At 38.1% G+C, this 17,224-nt stretch overlaps 1 protein-coding gene across 10 annotated transcripts in view; it reads right to left on the bottom strand.

Moving 5' to 3' along the window:
* The window catches only part of plekha6 (pleckstrin homology domain containing, family A member 6), a 141,064-nt gene that overhangs the window by 78,669 nt on the left and 45,171 nt on the right, over positions 1–17,224 (bottom strand). For all 10 annotated transcript variants that reach the window (XM_049471616.1, XM_049471620.1, XM_049471619.1 and 7 more), the window contains exons 3-5: positions 16,910–17,042; positions 14,473–14,577; positions 11,865–11,937 (exon numbers count right to left, since the gene is read on the bottom strand). In XM_049471616.1, the coding sequence (XP_049327573.1) occupies positions 11,865–11,937; positions 14,473–14,577; positions 16,910–17,042 (311 nt within the window). The remainder of the gene's footprint in view (positions 1–11,864; positions 11,938–14,472; positions 14,578–16,909; positions 17,043–17,224) is intronic.

Genomic DNA, 17,224 nt, shown 5'->3' with positions numbered 1-17,224 from the left:
TCATTGGCTTACATAAATAATCGTTCAACGTGTTTCCACTTAGCCTAGATTATATAAACATGCATAAAAGTTTGCGCTGAAGTTGTTGGAGTTGGCAACGTTGGCATTATTGGAAAATATTGCTAATGGCCAAATTCATTGAGAGCGCATTTTCCACGACCATTATGTTTTTTTGGCCCATGATGATGACTGGCTTATAAGCCGTTTAGATTTCCAAGAGCATAAGAGGATAAGAAAACAAGCTGAGTGCGTGACGGGTGGCTTCTTGGTAAGCAACTCATTTAAAGCATTTAAATGAAATCATTTATTATCCCTCTTAGAATAATACAATTTAAAACATGGGTAATTATACGCTACGCGTATATTATATTAATAATAATATAATAATAATATTTTTTATTATTATTTTTTTTATTATTATTATTATTATTCTAACTTTATACTCTGCGTAATTGAGGGAGGAGACATGGCAGGTGTGATGTTTTCGTGCACTTGCACTTGATTTCAAGTTGATTGCGATGTACTAAGAGAAAGTACGTGGGATTCTGCCTACGCACGGTTTGATAAATCCGGATTTTTTTGTGCGTAGGAACTTTTCAGGTCTGAGCGTACGGAACATTTTAGTAGGAAGTCCACGCAAGTCTTAGTACATAAGGCCCCTGATGTTAGATGTTTACTACCCTTGATGATGTTAGATGTTTACTACTTTAACTGATGTAAGATACCTATTATTTGTTATAGCTAATGTTAGATATTTACTGCTCTAGCCAGTTTTAGATGTTTACTACTCTAGCTGATGTTAGACATTAATTCTTATAGCCAACGTTAGATGTTAACACCAAACACCCAAGCTGATGTTAGATAGACTTTAATTTTTATAGCTAATGTTAGATGTTTACTATAACTGATGTTAGATAGATATTAATTTCTCTAGCTGATGTTAGATGTTTACTGCTCTACCTAATGTTAAATGCACATCAATTACTATAGCTGATGTTAGATATTTACTGGTCTAGCTAATGTTAGATATTTAATACTTTAGCTGATGATAATGTTTACTACTCTAGCTAATGTTAGATGTTTACAGCTCTAGTTAATGTTAGATCTTTACTGCTCTAGCTAATGTTAGCTGTTTACTGCTCAAGCTAATGTTAGATGTTTCCTTCTTTAGTGGATGTTAGATGTTTACTTCTTTGGCTGATGTTAGAAGTTTATGGCTCTAGCTGATGTTAGATGTTTACTGCTCTAGCTAATGTTCAATGTTTACTTCGTTTGTGGATGTTAGATGTTTACTTTTTTAGCTAATGTTCAATGTTTACTACTCTAGCTGATGTTGGATGTTTACTGGTTTGGATGATGTTGGATGTTTACTGGTCTAGCTAATGTTAGATGCTTACTTCTTTAGTTAATGTTAAATGTTTAATTCTTTAGCTAATGTTCAATGTTTACTGCTCTAGCTGATGTTCAGTGTTTACTGCTCTAGCTGATGTTAGATGTTTACTGTTCTAGCTATTGTTCAATGTTTACTGCTCTAGCTAATGTTAGATGTATACTGCTCTAGCTGATGTTAGATGTTTACTACTTTAGCTGATGTTAGATGTTTACAGCACTAGCTAATGTTCAATCTTTACAACTCTAGCTGATGTTAGATGTTTGCTACTCTAGCTAATGTTAGATGTATACTGCTCTAGCTGATGTTAGATGTTTACAGCACTAGCTAATGTTCAATCTTTACAACTCTAGCTGATGTTAGATGTTTGCTACTCTAGCTAATGTTAGATGTATACTGCTCTAGCTGATGTTAGATGTTTACTACTTTAGCTAATGTTAGATGTATACTGCTCTAGCTGATGTTAGATGTTTACAGCGCTAGCTAATGTTCAATCTTTACAACTCTAGCTGATGTTAGATGTTTGCTACTCTAGCTAATGTTAGATGTATACTGCTCTAGCTGATGTTAGATGTTTACTAATCTAGCTAATGTTAGATGTACACTGCTCTAGCTGATGTTAGATATTTAATACTCTACTTTAGCTGATGTTATGTTTACTGCTCTAGCTGATGTTTGATGTTTACTGCTTTACTTTAGCTGATGTTAGATGTTTACCGCTCTACTTTATCCGATGTTAGATGTTTACTGCTCTACTCTGGCTGACGTTTGATGTTTACTGCTCTACTCCAGCTGATGTTAGATAGACATTAATTGCTATAGCTGATGTTTGATAGGTTCAGAAAACCTTGTCAAACAAAAACGAATGGCTTGTCAGAAGATGCTCCTCTATTGTTTTTGAACGTGCTTTAGGTATTTTTTGTAGTAATTGAACATTACGCTGCAGATGCATCACAGATGCTGCATGGAAAAGGTTGGGTTAGGTGGTAAAACTGCTGTAAATGCTGCAGGGCATGCTGGGATAGGTATGTGCCTCCAGTACGGGCTGTTTGAACCCGTGCTTGGCTTTGCGCACCTGCCTTTCCCCCATGGGAGGAATCACATGTATTTGATCCTGGTTTTGACAGAGGGAGAGGAGCTGACCTCTAACCCCTTGCTGCCTGGTTTAAGTGCATGCCAGGGGGCGTATGGGTTGGGGGGGATTGTGGGTAACGGGCTCAGAAATCCAGCGTAGCCTTTAACTGGGTTTAGTGTGTGTTCACAGGTTACAAGCGCGTCATTGGAAACATGCCAGCATGGAGCGACCCTGAGCTTTGCATGTGGATAGTCCGTGTAAGTGTGTGTTTGTGCGTGTGTGCGTGTGTGTGTGTGTGTGTGTGTGTGTTTGTGTGTGTGTGTGTGTTCAGAGGGAACGGTGTGTACAGTACACACTGCATGTGGCGTGACCTGGCTGTTACCAGTGGAGATGAATGAGTTTGTTGGCTAGACATACAGAATGAAATGATAAATTGCATGACAAAAAAAATATGCACTGCATTATCTCTACTTTTTTATCTGAACAAATATTTAATGATAAACTGGCCAAAAGAAATGCTCTGAAATGACTTCTGGGTTACACAAAAAAGAAGCTAACATCCACCTAACGTCAGCTAGAATAGTTGACAGCTACCTAACACCAGCTACAGCAGTTAACATCTATCAAACACCAACTAGAATAGCGTTAGCGTCTAGCTAACATCGGTTAGATTAGGTATCTAAGTTTACTCAAATCAGCTAGAGCAATTAACTTCTGGCTGACATCAGTTTGAGAACATCTAGATAGAGCAGTTAACATCTAAAACACAAGCTAGAAAAGCTAACATCTTTCTGAAATAAGCTAGCTGAAATCAGCTAGATTAGTTAACATCTACCTAACACCAGGTAGAGTAGTTAATATCTTACTAACATCAGCTAGAGCAGTGAACATCTGGCTAACATTAGCTAAAGCGTTAACATCTACCAAACACCAGCTAGTATAGTTGAAGTCTATCTGATATCAGTTAGAGTAGATAACATCTTCCTAACATCAGCTAGAAGAGATAATGTCTAGCCGACATCAGTTATATTAGATAACATCTTCCTAACATCAGCTAGAATAGTTGACATCTACCTAACATCAGCTACAGCAGTTAACATCTATCAAACATCAACCAGAATAGCATTAACGTCTAGCTGACATTGTTTAGCTTAGATAACATCTTCCTAACATCAGCTAGAACAGTTAACATCTGGATGAGATCAGCTTGAGCAGTTAATATCTATCAAACACCAACTAGAATAGTTAATGTTTAGCTGAGATCGGTTTGAGCAGTTAACATCTTCCTAACATCAGCTAGAGCAGTTTACATCTGGCTAACATCAGATAGAGCAATTAAAATCTGGTTGACATCAGCTTGAGCAGTTAACATCTTCCTAACACCAAGGAAAGAAGTTAACATCTAACTAACATCTGCTAGAGCAGTTAACATCTGGCTTACAGCAGCTAGAGCAGTTAACATCAAGCTAACATCAGCAATAGTTGTTTACATCTAACAAACACTAGGTATAGCCATTAGCATCTATCAAACATCAGCTAGAGTGGTTAACATCTAGCTAACGACAGCAATAGAAGATAATGTCTATCAAAGATCAGCTAGAGCAGGTAACATCTAGCTAACATCAGTTAGAACAGTAAACATCTAAACAGGTAATGTCTATCAAACATCAGATATAGCTGTTAACATCTATCAAACATTATCCTATGCAGTAAACATCTACTTCACAACACATACAGTTAACATCCAGCTAATGTCAGTCACAATATTTTACATCTATTAAACATCAGTTAAAGCAGTTAGCATCTAGCTAACATAAGTTAGAGCAGTAAAAATTTACTTTACAACAACTACAGTTAACGTCTATCAAACATCATTTAAAAAAAGTTAACATCTACCTAACATCCTCTACAGTACTTAACATCTAACTAACATCAGTTGCAGTAGTTTACATCAATCTAACATCGTCTACAGAAGCTAATATTTAGCTGACGCCGGCAAGCTAGAGTAGTTAACATCTACCTAATATCAGCTGGGGTAGTTAACATCTGGATTACAACAGCTAGAGCAGTCAGCATCTGTATTACAACAGCTAGAGCAGTCAACATCTGGATTACAATAGCTACAGCTGTAAACATCTGCTTCAGATTAACTACAGTTAGCATAAATCAAACATCAGCTAGAGCAGTTTATCATCAATCAACATCAATCTAACATCATCTACTGTAGTTAATATCTAGCTGAAGTCCGCTGGGGTAGTTAACATGTAACTAACATCAGCTGGGGTAGTTAACATCTAATTAACATCTTGAGCAGTTAATATCTGGATTACAACGGCAAGGGCAGTAAACATTTAGCTAACATCAGCAATAGTAGTTCGCATCTAGAAAACCTCAGTTATAGCTGTTAATATCTATCCAACGTCAGCAATAGTACTAGCAATCAGCTAGAGCAGTAAACATCAGGTTCAGATCAACTACAGTTAGCACATATCACACATCAGCTAGAGCAGTTAACATCTATCTGATATCAGCTAGAGTAGTTGACATTTTATTAACATCAGATAGAGCAGTCAACATCTGGATTATAACAGCTAGAGCAGTCAACATCAGGATTACAGCAGCTAGAGCAGTTAACATCTGGATTACAACAGCAAGAGCAGTTAACATCTGGATTACAAGAGTTAGAGCAGTTAACATCTGGATTACAACAGCTAAAGCAGCCAACATCTGGATTGCAACAGCTAGCGCAGTTAACGTCTGGATTACAGCAGCTAGAGCAGTTAACATATGTATTACAGCTAGAGCAGTTAACATCTGGATTACATCAGCTAGAACAGTCAACATCTGCATTACAGCAGCTAGATCAGTTAACATCTGGATTACAACAGCTAGAGCAGTTAACATCTAGAAAACATTGTGTATAGCCATTAATATCTATCAAATGTCAGCAATAGAAGTAGCAATCAGCTAAAGCAGTAAACATCTGCTTCAGATCAGTTACAGTTAGCATATAGCAAACATTAGATAGAGCAGTTAACCACCTATCTGACATCAACTAGAGCTGTAATCATCTTACTGACATCAGCTAGAGCCGTTAACATCTAGCTAACATCAACTAGAGTAGTTATATTTTTTTATATTTAAAAAACATATATTTTTAATTATATCAAATAATAATAATAATAATAATATAATAATATATATAAATCATATATTACACTTAAGCATTAGTCAATATTTCTTTAACACAGCAAAAACATAGGTATCATAATTTAGATACTCATGTGATACATATTTTGTATTTTAGACTAGGAACTAAAAAATAAAAATGGATATTTTTTTATTTGCATCACTTTTTTTTTCCTTTTGTTTTTGGACAATACAAAATCAGTAAGAGCAACTCAGCCTAATCATATTTACACATAAAACTGATATTATCAGACTGTCTCATATTACAGTCATAAAAGCCAGTCGGTTGTGTTTTCAGTTTCAGCTCTGACAACAACAAATTACAGCCTAATCTTCTGAGGAGGCAAAAATAGCCCTCACTGGAATTTTTTATCACATGTAACACTGAATACAACAAGACAGCCCATTCTCCTTAGAACAAAAAACGATAAAAAAAACAGTCATGTACAAAATTATTGTGGACTATAGCAATTCAGTTTGTCTGCAAACTTTATTCAATCATAATTTAATCTGTTCTTCACTGCAGTGACAAACTGACATAGTGGTGGTGTGTTCATTTATTACTCTGTAGGTAGATGTATAGATACTAGGGTTTAAAATATAATATTTTAAACAATAAAAGTTGAAGTATCAACTCCAGCTTTTTACTCAAGTAAAAGTGTAAACTGATTTCAAAACTACTTAAAGTATAAAAGTAAACGTAATGTGAGCACAAAAATTCTATTAAGTACAAAAGCTTATAGTCCACTACCGCCCCTTCCCCAAAACAAATTGTTCTAAAAGCCATACTACTATGTTATATTAAAATGATAATGTTGATAAGTTTGGGATGCACTGGGCTCACTAGGTTTTCGCTGCATGCTTTATGCTTATTGAAAATGAATGCATTTTTGGGCAATGCAAAAACAGTATATGGTGAGAATGGGTAATTGCACCGAACATGCGGAAGAATAATTTTAAACTGGGCGGGTGTGATGCGGTCTCCTTTCAGAGTGGATGAATCCGACTCCAGGTTATGTTCAATCGGAAAGAGAAACTTCACTCCTTCGTTTCTTTGTTTTTACTATGAGTGAATGAGAACTGAGCTCTGAGTTTCCTCTTCTGAAGTCCCCAATGCTCCAACAGCTGGTCGCGTTCAGTAAAACTGAGCCGAATCCTCTTTTAGAGGCTGTACGTGTGACGTAAGTACGTAAAGACGTGTGGCGTGGCCAGAAGAACATCTGGATTACAACAGCTAGAGCAGTTAACATCTGGATTACAACAGCTAGAGCAGTTTACATCCATCTAACAACATCTACAGTAATTCAAATCTTGCTGATCCCAGAAATCAGCTAGAGTAATTACCACATACTTAACACCAGCTGGAAAGCTAACATATTACTAACAACAGCTAGAGCAGTTAACATCTGTATAACAAAGCTAGAGCAGTTAGCAGTCAGAGAGAGAAACTTCACTCCTTCGTTTCTTTGGTTTTACTATGGGTGAATGAGTACTGAGCTCTGAGTTTCCTCTTCTGAAGTCCCCAATTCTCCACCAGCCGCTTGTGTTCAGTAAAACTGAGCCGGATCCTCTTTTAGAGGCTGTACATGTGACGTAAGTACGTACAGATGTGTGGCGTGGCCAGAAGAACATCTGGATTACAACAGCTAGAGCAGTTAACATCTGGATTTTAACAACTAAAGCAGTCAACATCTGGATTACAAAAGCTAGGGCAGTTTACATCCATCTAACAATATCTACAGTAATCCAAATCTTGCTGATGCAAGAAATCAGCTAGAGTAATTAACACATATTTAACACCAGCTGGGAAAGCTAACATCTAACTAACATCAGCTAGAGCAGTTAACATCTGTATTTCAAAGCTAGAGCAGTAAGCAGTCAGAGAGAGAAACGTCACTCCTTCGTTTCTTTGGTGTTACTATGGGTAAATGAGTACTGAGCTCTGAGTTTCCCCTTCTGAAGTCCCCAATGCTCCACCAGCCGCTATTGCATGTTTTTTTTGTGAAAAGGATAAAAAGATGATAAAAAAGCCTTGGGGTCATAATAAGGGTTCTTGCAGCTGAGCTGCTGTGCTATAGTGAGGATGATGGTGGCTCGGGATGACATGTGGGCGAGAGAGGGAGACAGAGAGGGGGAAAAAAGAGAGAGAGAGAGAGAGAGAGAGAGAGAGAGAGAGAAAGAGAGAGAGAGAGAGAGAGAGAGAGAGAGAGAGCTCTGGGTATGCTGACATTCAGCTGATATACAAGACACACACTGCTCATCCCACAGACGTTTGGGCCGAGGTGATACCCAGTGAGGAAAGTGGATCTCTGAGGGCTATTCTTCATAATTTTCATAAAAACTCTGTCTATATCTGCTAGAGACAGATATAGTTTGTTGCAGAGAGCAAAGGAATCTCTTTTTTATAACTCAACTAAACAACTAAACTCCAGACCACTGGGGGGCACTACTTAGCAGGAGAAGATTTGTCTTTTAAAGATCAAGGCCAGTAATATAATAATAATAATAATAATAATAATAATAATAATAATAATAATAATGGCTTTATACCTCTTTAATTATTAAATTAAGGGCTAAGCCCTATCTTACACCATATACAAGATCCATCGCAATGCTCATGACTATCATACACCCCGCCAACAGTGTATTTTCACACCTTGCACCTACCATGTTTAAATAGCAACAGCGCTTGTGAATATTTTGTATCTACGCCAATGGGCGTGGTGGTCTGGAAGTGAGATGTGTACATTAAAATTCTGGCGTATTGCTATCTTAGCAGTGTAAAACACAGGTACACCACTCTCTGATTTAAACCCTGACACAGTCAACAGTCAGATGTCCATTTCTATCTTGGCAATGCGTAAAGCACTGCGCCATTAAAATACCAATCTGCCAAAGTTAGAACACACTCAGAAATGATGAGTTTCTTTGATTTTACCAAATTGAAAAGCTCTGGAATATAATCAAGAGGAAGATGGATGATCACGAGTCAGCAAACCAAACTGAACTGCTTGAATTTTTGCACCAGGAGTGGCATAAAGTTCTTTAAAAGCAGTGTGTAAGACTGGTGGAGGAGAACATGCCAAGATGCATGAAAACTGTGATTAAAAACCAGGGTTATTCCACCTTTGCGAATATGATACATATATTGCATTATTTGAGGTCTGAAAGCTCTGCATCTTTTTTGTTATTTCAGCCATTTCTCATTTTCTGCGAATAAATGCTCTAAATGACCATTTTTTATTTGAAATTTGGGAGAAATGCAGTTGGATTTAATTGGGAAATAAACACTATGTCATGCAGGAATTTAAGAACCTTAAACTATTAAAACAACAGGAGCCTTTATAAGAGGAAAAATGTGGATAATGTGGAAAACGTCCTGAATTAAAAAACGCATTTGAGCGGTAATTAGGATTTATCAGTCTGGAAGAAGGTTATGACGCAATTTCTAACATTTTGGGACTCCAGCTAACCACAATGAGAGCCATTATCCACAAAATTACCTCAAGAGCACAGCAGCGACTCATCCAAGAGGTCAAAAAAGCATGCCACGTAGGCCATGTAAGTTTGGGTTGTTTTCTCTCTTAATAAAAAAAAATCTGCATTTAAAACTTGCGGCAAGATAAGAACTTTTTATTTATATATTTATTATTTGAACTTTATAAGAGAAAAAACGTGAAGAATTTAGGCTAGCCATGCTAATCACTAGACTTTAGCCCAGCTAAGCTTGGGCTCAACTCTATAGTACATGCTGTGGACGACAGATGTGTGATAACCAGAAGAGAGCTAACACAATGGGCAGAGCTCAGCCTTCAATAGGATTGGTCAAGACTCTAGGCTGGAAACACTGGTATTGGTGGTGAAACAGGGGGTGGAGCCGCTGGCCATCTGTCCCAGCACCCTCCTCTGTTTCCAGGCCTTTTCTCTTTTTCTCTTTTCTCTGACCTTCACAGCTGGACTAAAGGACAGTAGAAACATGGGAACCCCCACTCCAACCCTCCTTCACCATCACCATCATCATCTCCACCTACACCACCACCACCACCGCCGCCATCATCCACAAAGTCCTCATTCCAGATGATTCTGTGCTGGTCGTGATGGATGTGTGCAGACAGGTGCGTCCAATCCCTGTACCCAACCTTCTACAAAGCTCCTCCAGGCGTCAAAACCGCTCTCCACAAAAACACGTACTTCCTGTCAGCCGTGAAATTAGCCGCAAAAATTGGCTAAGTGCTTTCCATTTTCCAGCGCCGTATCTTTTTCCCCGTCTTATGATGCAAGCATGACTCACAGTAATTCAGAAGATCCAGCCATTATAGGTCAGTAAGTGGGCACTGCATGTACTCTGCTGTACTATAATAGCTTGTGGAATGACATACAGGTTGCAATTATGCTGTTTTAATGAAGTGACTGTGAAGTGAGATCTGTGATTCATACTTCAAATATATATGTCTATATATATTTAAATATATATATATATATATATATATATACAGCTCTGGAAAAAAGGTATAGGTATATGTTTGAATGAAATGAACCTTGTTGTTTTATTCTATAAACTACGGACAACATTTCTACCAAATTCCAAATTAAAAAAAATATTTTAATTTAGAGAATTTATATGCAGAAAATGAGAAATGGTCAAATTAACAAAAAAAAATATGCAGAGCTTTCAGACCTCAAATAATGCAACAGAAAACAAGTTCATATTCATAAAGTTTTAAGAGTTCAAAAATCACAGTTATCTTATCTTAATCACAGTTTTCATGCATCTTGGCATGTTCTCCTCCACCAGTCTTACTCACTGCTTTTGGATAACTGTATGCCTTTACTCCTGGTGCAAAAATTCAAGCAGTTCCCTATTGTACACCCTGCGCAAGGCGTGTAGCGATGCTCGTTGCTTTCTTACACCCCGCCAACAGTCTATTTTTACACCTTGCGCCCGCATCGTTTAAATAGTGCCTGAGTTTAAGAGTATATCTACACTGATGGGCATGAATGTCGTGTTTCTGTCTTGGCGGTGGGAAATACAGGTGCGCCACTGACTGATTAAAACCAGGACAACAGTCAACAGTCAGCCTCCTAATCTTCCCAGGGGTGGCTGGCTGACCAAAATTACCCCAAGAGCGCAGCGTCGACTCATCCAAGAGGTCACAAAAGCATGCTTGTTTTCTCCCTTAATAATAAAAACCTTCATTTAAAAACTGCTTTTTGTGTTGACTTGTGTTGTATTTGACCATCAAACATATTTACATGTGTTTGATGTTCTGGAACATCCAGGAGTGACAAAAAAAAATAATTATTTAGAGGGCACACCACTGTACTTCTTTATGTGTAGCTCAGTAAGCATGAGCAAGTGTTCAAGAGTTGCCCGTATCAGTCTACATTTTAATCATTTGTTGTTCCTGGTAACTTTTTTTTTTTTTCAATATTCTTCCTTATAAATGAAATACAATCCGACACTTCCTTCTGGGCACTGCAAGTACTTCTTTGATGAGGAGTGTAGTCAGCAAGTCACTGTTTACAAGGAAAAGCCATGAGACAAAAAAAAAGAAATACGAAGAAGGTTCACGGAAGCTTTCCAAAACAAATGCTGCTGCCCGATTTCAAGAATGTGCACATTTCATAACAGTATGAACATAGTATCTCAAGACAAATCAAAAATGCTCTCCAGTAATTTGGGTTCCAGCAGAGCCAACTGTAGCTGCATGTTTCTCAAAACACATGTCGGACACGTCGCGCGCTGTGTATTATGTAAAACCCAGACGCAGAACAGGCCTGTTTATAGCACACTGCATTCAAATGAATATTTAAAAAAGACCTTTGCGAGTTTGGGTGACACATATCATTTGAATAAGCAAATCTTGAATGCATTAAATGCCACCAGCATGTGAATAGAACAATGGCTTTTCGATTGAGATGCACAAGATGGAATGTGCAACAATTTCTACGTGAAACATGATAAATTAGGATTTTCAAAGGTGTTTAGCTACCATGTTTTCTCTGAGTAAGAAGCAGTGTGGTCTATATTGCTCTAACCCACTCTTTCATACTCTACATCTCACCACATTCAGCCTAGCTCTGCCTCACTCTACCTCCAGTCTTGTTATGTCATGTGAGCACGACATCTTCAGTATGAAAAAACAGAGCTACTGCGCCACAATAACGCTAAAAATACAGATCATCATACAATCTTACATCCCAGCCTACCTTTATAGTAGAAGAGACATCGATCTGTCAGCACGAACCAGCGCTTGTTCCACTGCTTCACGCCACTGCTGGCCTGCAACATACAACGAAATGAGCATGCATGAAAGTTTGCAATCATCATTATAACGCTTAATAATGCAATCATGCATAAATGGCATTAAATGATTTATTACTGGCCATTATTGTACACTATCATGACAACAGTCATGGAACAGCGGTATGTATCGGTACTGCACTGTCCTGTCCTGTCTTTTAAATTGTCTCGTCTTTTGTATTTATTGTATTTATTGTTATTGTAGTGTTATAGTTTTATGTTGCACTGTCGTCACTCCTGCACTTTATGTTGTCTATTGCTTGTTGTCCCATGTTGCACCATGGTTCCGGAGGAGCGTAGTTTCACTACACTGGGTACCTGTACTCAGATGTAATGACAATAAAATCAGCTTGACTTGACTTGACTAAAGTGTTTCCTCAGGGGACAGCTTGGGAACAGCTACCTTTATAAGTTGTGAGGTTTTAACATGTGAGTAAGGCCAGGCCACATGAATTTAGGGCTGATTAAATACATTAAAACCGATTATTAAAATAGTTGGCAACTAATTTAATAATAATCGATTAGTTGGGTCTATGTTATTACACATTTAAGTAACTACAATTGTTACCCCCTAATGTGGGGCAGTAAGGCACTTCATGGGTAAAGGAGATTCATGGTAGCTAGGTTTATAGTAAGTTAATTCAATTTGTTCTGTCACTCCTAGTGTTCCTAGAGCCTGCTAGAGTAGTTAAACAGGAAGCCTCTCAATTTTAAAACATTTATATCTCACTCACATTGAGCAAACAAAACAAGTTAGCATTAGTTTCTCCCACCAGAGTTTTGACTCTCACCTTAAATTCCACCTTAAATGTGGCAGCTTGACCAGCAGTCCCAAAACCAGCTGTAGTTTTATGCAAGCTAAGGTTAGTTCTTATTTTTTTTCTTGCATTTAACTGCATGCTAGAGTAGTTAAACAAGATGAGTCTCATTTTTAGTAAAGTTATATATCGCTTACATTTAGGGAACAAGTTAGCATTACTCAAGCTAATATTAGTGACAAGTTTTATTTTTTTCTCTCACTTAATATTTCTAGAGCGTGCTAGAGTAGAGTAGTTCAATAAGACATGTCTCATTCTTAGTAAATGTATACCTCATTCAAATGTAGTAAACAAGGTAGCATTAGAATCCCCCCTAAGTTTTCACTTCCACCATAAATTCCACCTTAAAGATCCAAAACAAGCTGTAGTTTTATCCAAGCTAAAGTTAGTCCTATTTTTTCCTCTCACTCAAAGTTGCCAGAGCCTGCTAGAGTAGTAAAACAAGATGGGTCTCATTTTTTGAAAATGTATATCTCACTTATAATTAGCTTACGATTACGTTAGCATTAACATTTTCCCCAAAGTTTTCACTTTCACCTTAAATTCCACCTTAAATGCGGCAGCTTGACCAGCCGTTTTAATTTAAACTGTAGTGTCTCATTCTTAGTAAATGTATATCTCACTTATAATTAGCTCATGATTACGTTAGCATTAACATTTTCCCCAAAGTTTTCACTTTCACCTCAAATTCCACCTTAAATGTCTCATTCTTAGTAAATGTATATCTCACTTATGTTTAGGAAATAAATTAGCATTTGAATCCCCCCAGAGTTTTCAGTTCCACCTTAAATTCCACTTTTAATGTGGCTGCTTATTAACCCTTGTGTTGTGTTCATATTTTTGTTCCTCGTTTACTTTGTTACTTGTATTTAATTCAGCAAAATTAAGCAATTTTACATTAAAATGCTTTACACATGCTTGCTTCACCTAAATTGCAAGCAATGTAAACAGCTTACATGGTTAATATTTGCCCTTTACCTTTCTTATGTTACATTTCTTTTAAAAAGTGCTACTCTTTTTTTATTAGTTTTTTTAATAAATGTTAAAGAAAATTAATTAAACTCAAGATATGAGTAGAATTTTTTTTTTGTTTATTAGCCCTTGGCCAAACATACTGTATGCAATATAAATGAGTATTGAGTATAAATGTTGTACAGTGTGTGTTTATCGAGAATGTGTTTTGATATATGTTTTTCACAAAAAATGAGCCAATGCCAATGAGTTTGAGTTAGACAAAATATTTTTTTTGTATCATTTGATGAAAAATGAAAACGGGTCCCACAGACCCGAACACCACACAAGGGTTAACACAAGCTGTAGTTTTAGTCAAGCTTGTTTCGAGAACCTGCTAAAGTATTTAAACAAGATGAATCTCACTTTCAGGAAATTTATATCTTACTTGTTTTAATCAAGTTTTTCTGCTGTAAATCTAATAAAATTGGCTTTTCATTGGATAAATAATCAACTTATTGAAGAAAAAACATAATTGATTGATTTTTTAAATGTATCATTAGTTGCAGAATCCACTGCACTGTCCACTCTGGGTTGTAATGCCTTCTATGATGACCACTCACAAGACTCACAAGATAACACCTCACAACTTTCACAATCAGTTTACTATTATCATTTCAGTGTACTAAACACACTCTGAATGATGAAGCACTGCAAAGAAAGTGCCAGAAAAACTGAACCATACCTGCTTATGGAGCCAGCCCTGTTTGCTCACTACGGCCTTGGGGTTGCGGCGCATGGAATTGGAACGCTTCCCGAAGGTGGCGGCTTTCTTGGGTGTGCGTGAGGCCTGTTTACACACAGGAGTAAAGGATTGTTTAGGGAAAATCACATTTACAACACTGAGATCATCTATGAAGTTCTAGAATGATCTCAAACCAGTGCTCTCCAGTTCTGCAGTGGGATTTTCACACTATTATGTTTCTGGCTTGCTGTTCTTTTTATTCTTTATTCCCTGTCCTAACACCTCAATCCAGCACAAAAAAAACAGTGTTAATTACATAGTGAGTTGAGCCAAGTTTGTAAGGAGAGGATGATGCTACGATTTGCTGAGTAAGGAAACTCAAGGTCCAGGGAGGAGAAACGATGTTGTGTTGCTTTTACTGTTTTAATCCAACACTGTAGAGCGATATGGATATGAATCAGTTGTTCTTTTCCATACTGTTGTATAGAAATGAAGCCAAAAATGTATGTCCTGTTTTCTCATTGGGAAAATCTGCCCTCTATTTGCAGAACAGTGTGTCTCAGACTGCCTTCATTGAGTTTACAGAACTAGAATGTATGTACAAAAGTAGAATTTTTGGACAAAACTGAAGAAAAAGAAACATCATGTTTTAATAACAAGTTAGACTCAGTCCAGACCAGAAAATAAATGTAAATGTAAGAGTGCTGACCAAGAACTAATTAACTAATTAAATCACACCGGCCATTTTGTGCAACCAACAGCACAATAACACCACATGATCAATAACAGTATTATTGATTAACTAGCTGGTTGCCTGGAAGCTCAACTACAACTCTACCCGACAAGCTACTCCATGTAATGCTATCACTACTGCCAATTCCTACGTGTAGCCCCGCCTTCTTCCTGGTGGGAGCTACCCTGGAAACCCATTGTGTAGATCAGGGGTGTCCAAACTTTTTTTGTTGGGGGCCAGACGGAGAAATATATTTAAAGTCACGGGCCACAGACTCTGTAATAAAACAAATTATGAAATATACCACTTTAAATAATACCTTTTTCCTGATTATTTCATTTACACACCATTCTACTTGACTTACTATCTTTATCTTTGACAGTGTTGTGTAAACTAAGATTTTTCAAATTGATGTTTCATTTCATGATGTCTCTTAATATTAAACTTCTTAACTACTCTCCGCTTTTAGACTCTTTGGCCCGTTTTCTGCGCTACAACTGCGCACTCTCTCCGTTTTTAGACTCTTTGGCCGTTTTTTTGCGCTGGAAATGCACACCCTCTCCGCTTTTAGACTCTTTGGCCCGTTTTTCTGCGCTAGAAACGTGCACCCTCTCCGCTTTTAGACTCTTTGGCCCGTTTTTTGCGCTAGAAACGCCCACCCTCTCCACTTTTAGACTCTTTGGCCCGTTTTTCTGCGCTAGAAATGCACACCCTCTCCATTTTTAGACTCTTTGGCCCGTTTTCTGCACTAGAAATGCGCACCCTCTCCGCTTTTAGAGTCTTTGGCCCGTTTTCTGCGCTAGAAATGCGCACCCTTTCCGCTTTTAGACTCTTTGGCCCATTTTCTGCGCTAGAAATGCACACCCTCTCCGCTTTTAGACTCTTTGGCCCGTTTTTTTGCGCTAGAAATGCACACTCTCTCCACTTTTAGACTCTTTGGCCCGTTTTTCTGCGCTAGAAACGCGCACCCTCTCCGCTTTTAGACTCTTTGGCCCGTTTTTTGCGCTAGAAATGCGCACCCTCTCCGCTTTTAGACTCTTTGGCCTGTTTTTCTGCGCTAGAAATGCGCACCCTCTCCACTTTTAGACTCTTTGGCCCGTTTTTCTGCGCTATAAACGTGCACCCTGTCCGCTTTTAGACTCTTTGGCCCGTTTTCTGCGCTAGAAATGCGCACCCTTTCCGCTTTTAGACTCTTTGGCCCATTTTCTGCGCTAGAAAGCATTCAAACTTTGAATCTCACATTATAAAAACCTGCTTAAAAGCGGGCCAACTTTCATTCTATTTTTAAAATACCTCACAGGCTGCTCCAAAAAAGGAAACGGGCCGCAAATGGCCCGCAGGCCGTAGTTTGGACACCCCTGGTGTAGATGAAGCATATAGTGCATATAGCACAACAATTCTATTTGTTCTATAACATCCGAGAGAGAAAGAGAGTTCTTTGCCATGAGGTGCCATATTGAATATACAGTTGTTTTTTTTTAGAATACAGTAAATCTATACTGCTTTATACTCTGTACACTGACTACTCAAAGTTCTATCTATCAAAGTTTCCCATGAAATAAAATATTTTTTGTTGGATAACATTTGTTGGATACTCTATGTTTTTTTTTAACATATAAATTCTGGGCTGGTCTTAATTGTCTGAGATGTTCACATTCTGAATGTTTAGGTAACAGTGGTGGTGGTGGTGGTGGTGGTACTGACCCGCGAGTGGTTCTGGGCCTCTGAGGTGGGCTCGGACACCATGCTGAGGTTGTTGGCGTTGCTGTTGGCCTCGCCAGCGCTGGTCATTGGCCCTCTGCCGCCCGCCTTGCCATTCATGTCCGAATCAGAGCTCCTGCATGAACACAAAGACATTCACTGAGCCGTGTGCTGATCAGCTCAGCTCATATAGAGACTGTCCTCAAACCCTCACACACACAGCATCTGCTAACAGTACAGAAGGAACACCAAAAACTAACAAAAATAAAAACACAGGAGCATTCTGGGTAACGGGCAGACGGCGCACACGCTCAGCCG

The sequence above is a fragment of the Astyanax mexicanus genome, chromosome 24 (genome assembly GCF_023375975.1).
Source record: "Astyanax mexicanus isolate ESR-SI-001 chromosome 24, AstMex3_surface, whole genome shotgun sequence".
Taxonomy (NCBI): domain Eukaryota; kingdom Metazoa; phylum Chordata; class Actinopteri; order Characiformes; family Acestrorhamphidae; genus Astyanax; species Astyanax mexicanus.
The sequence above is the reverse complement of the archived record's forward strand: the minus strand, read 5'-3'. Positions and strand labels throughout refer to the sequence as shown.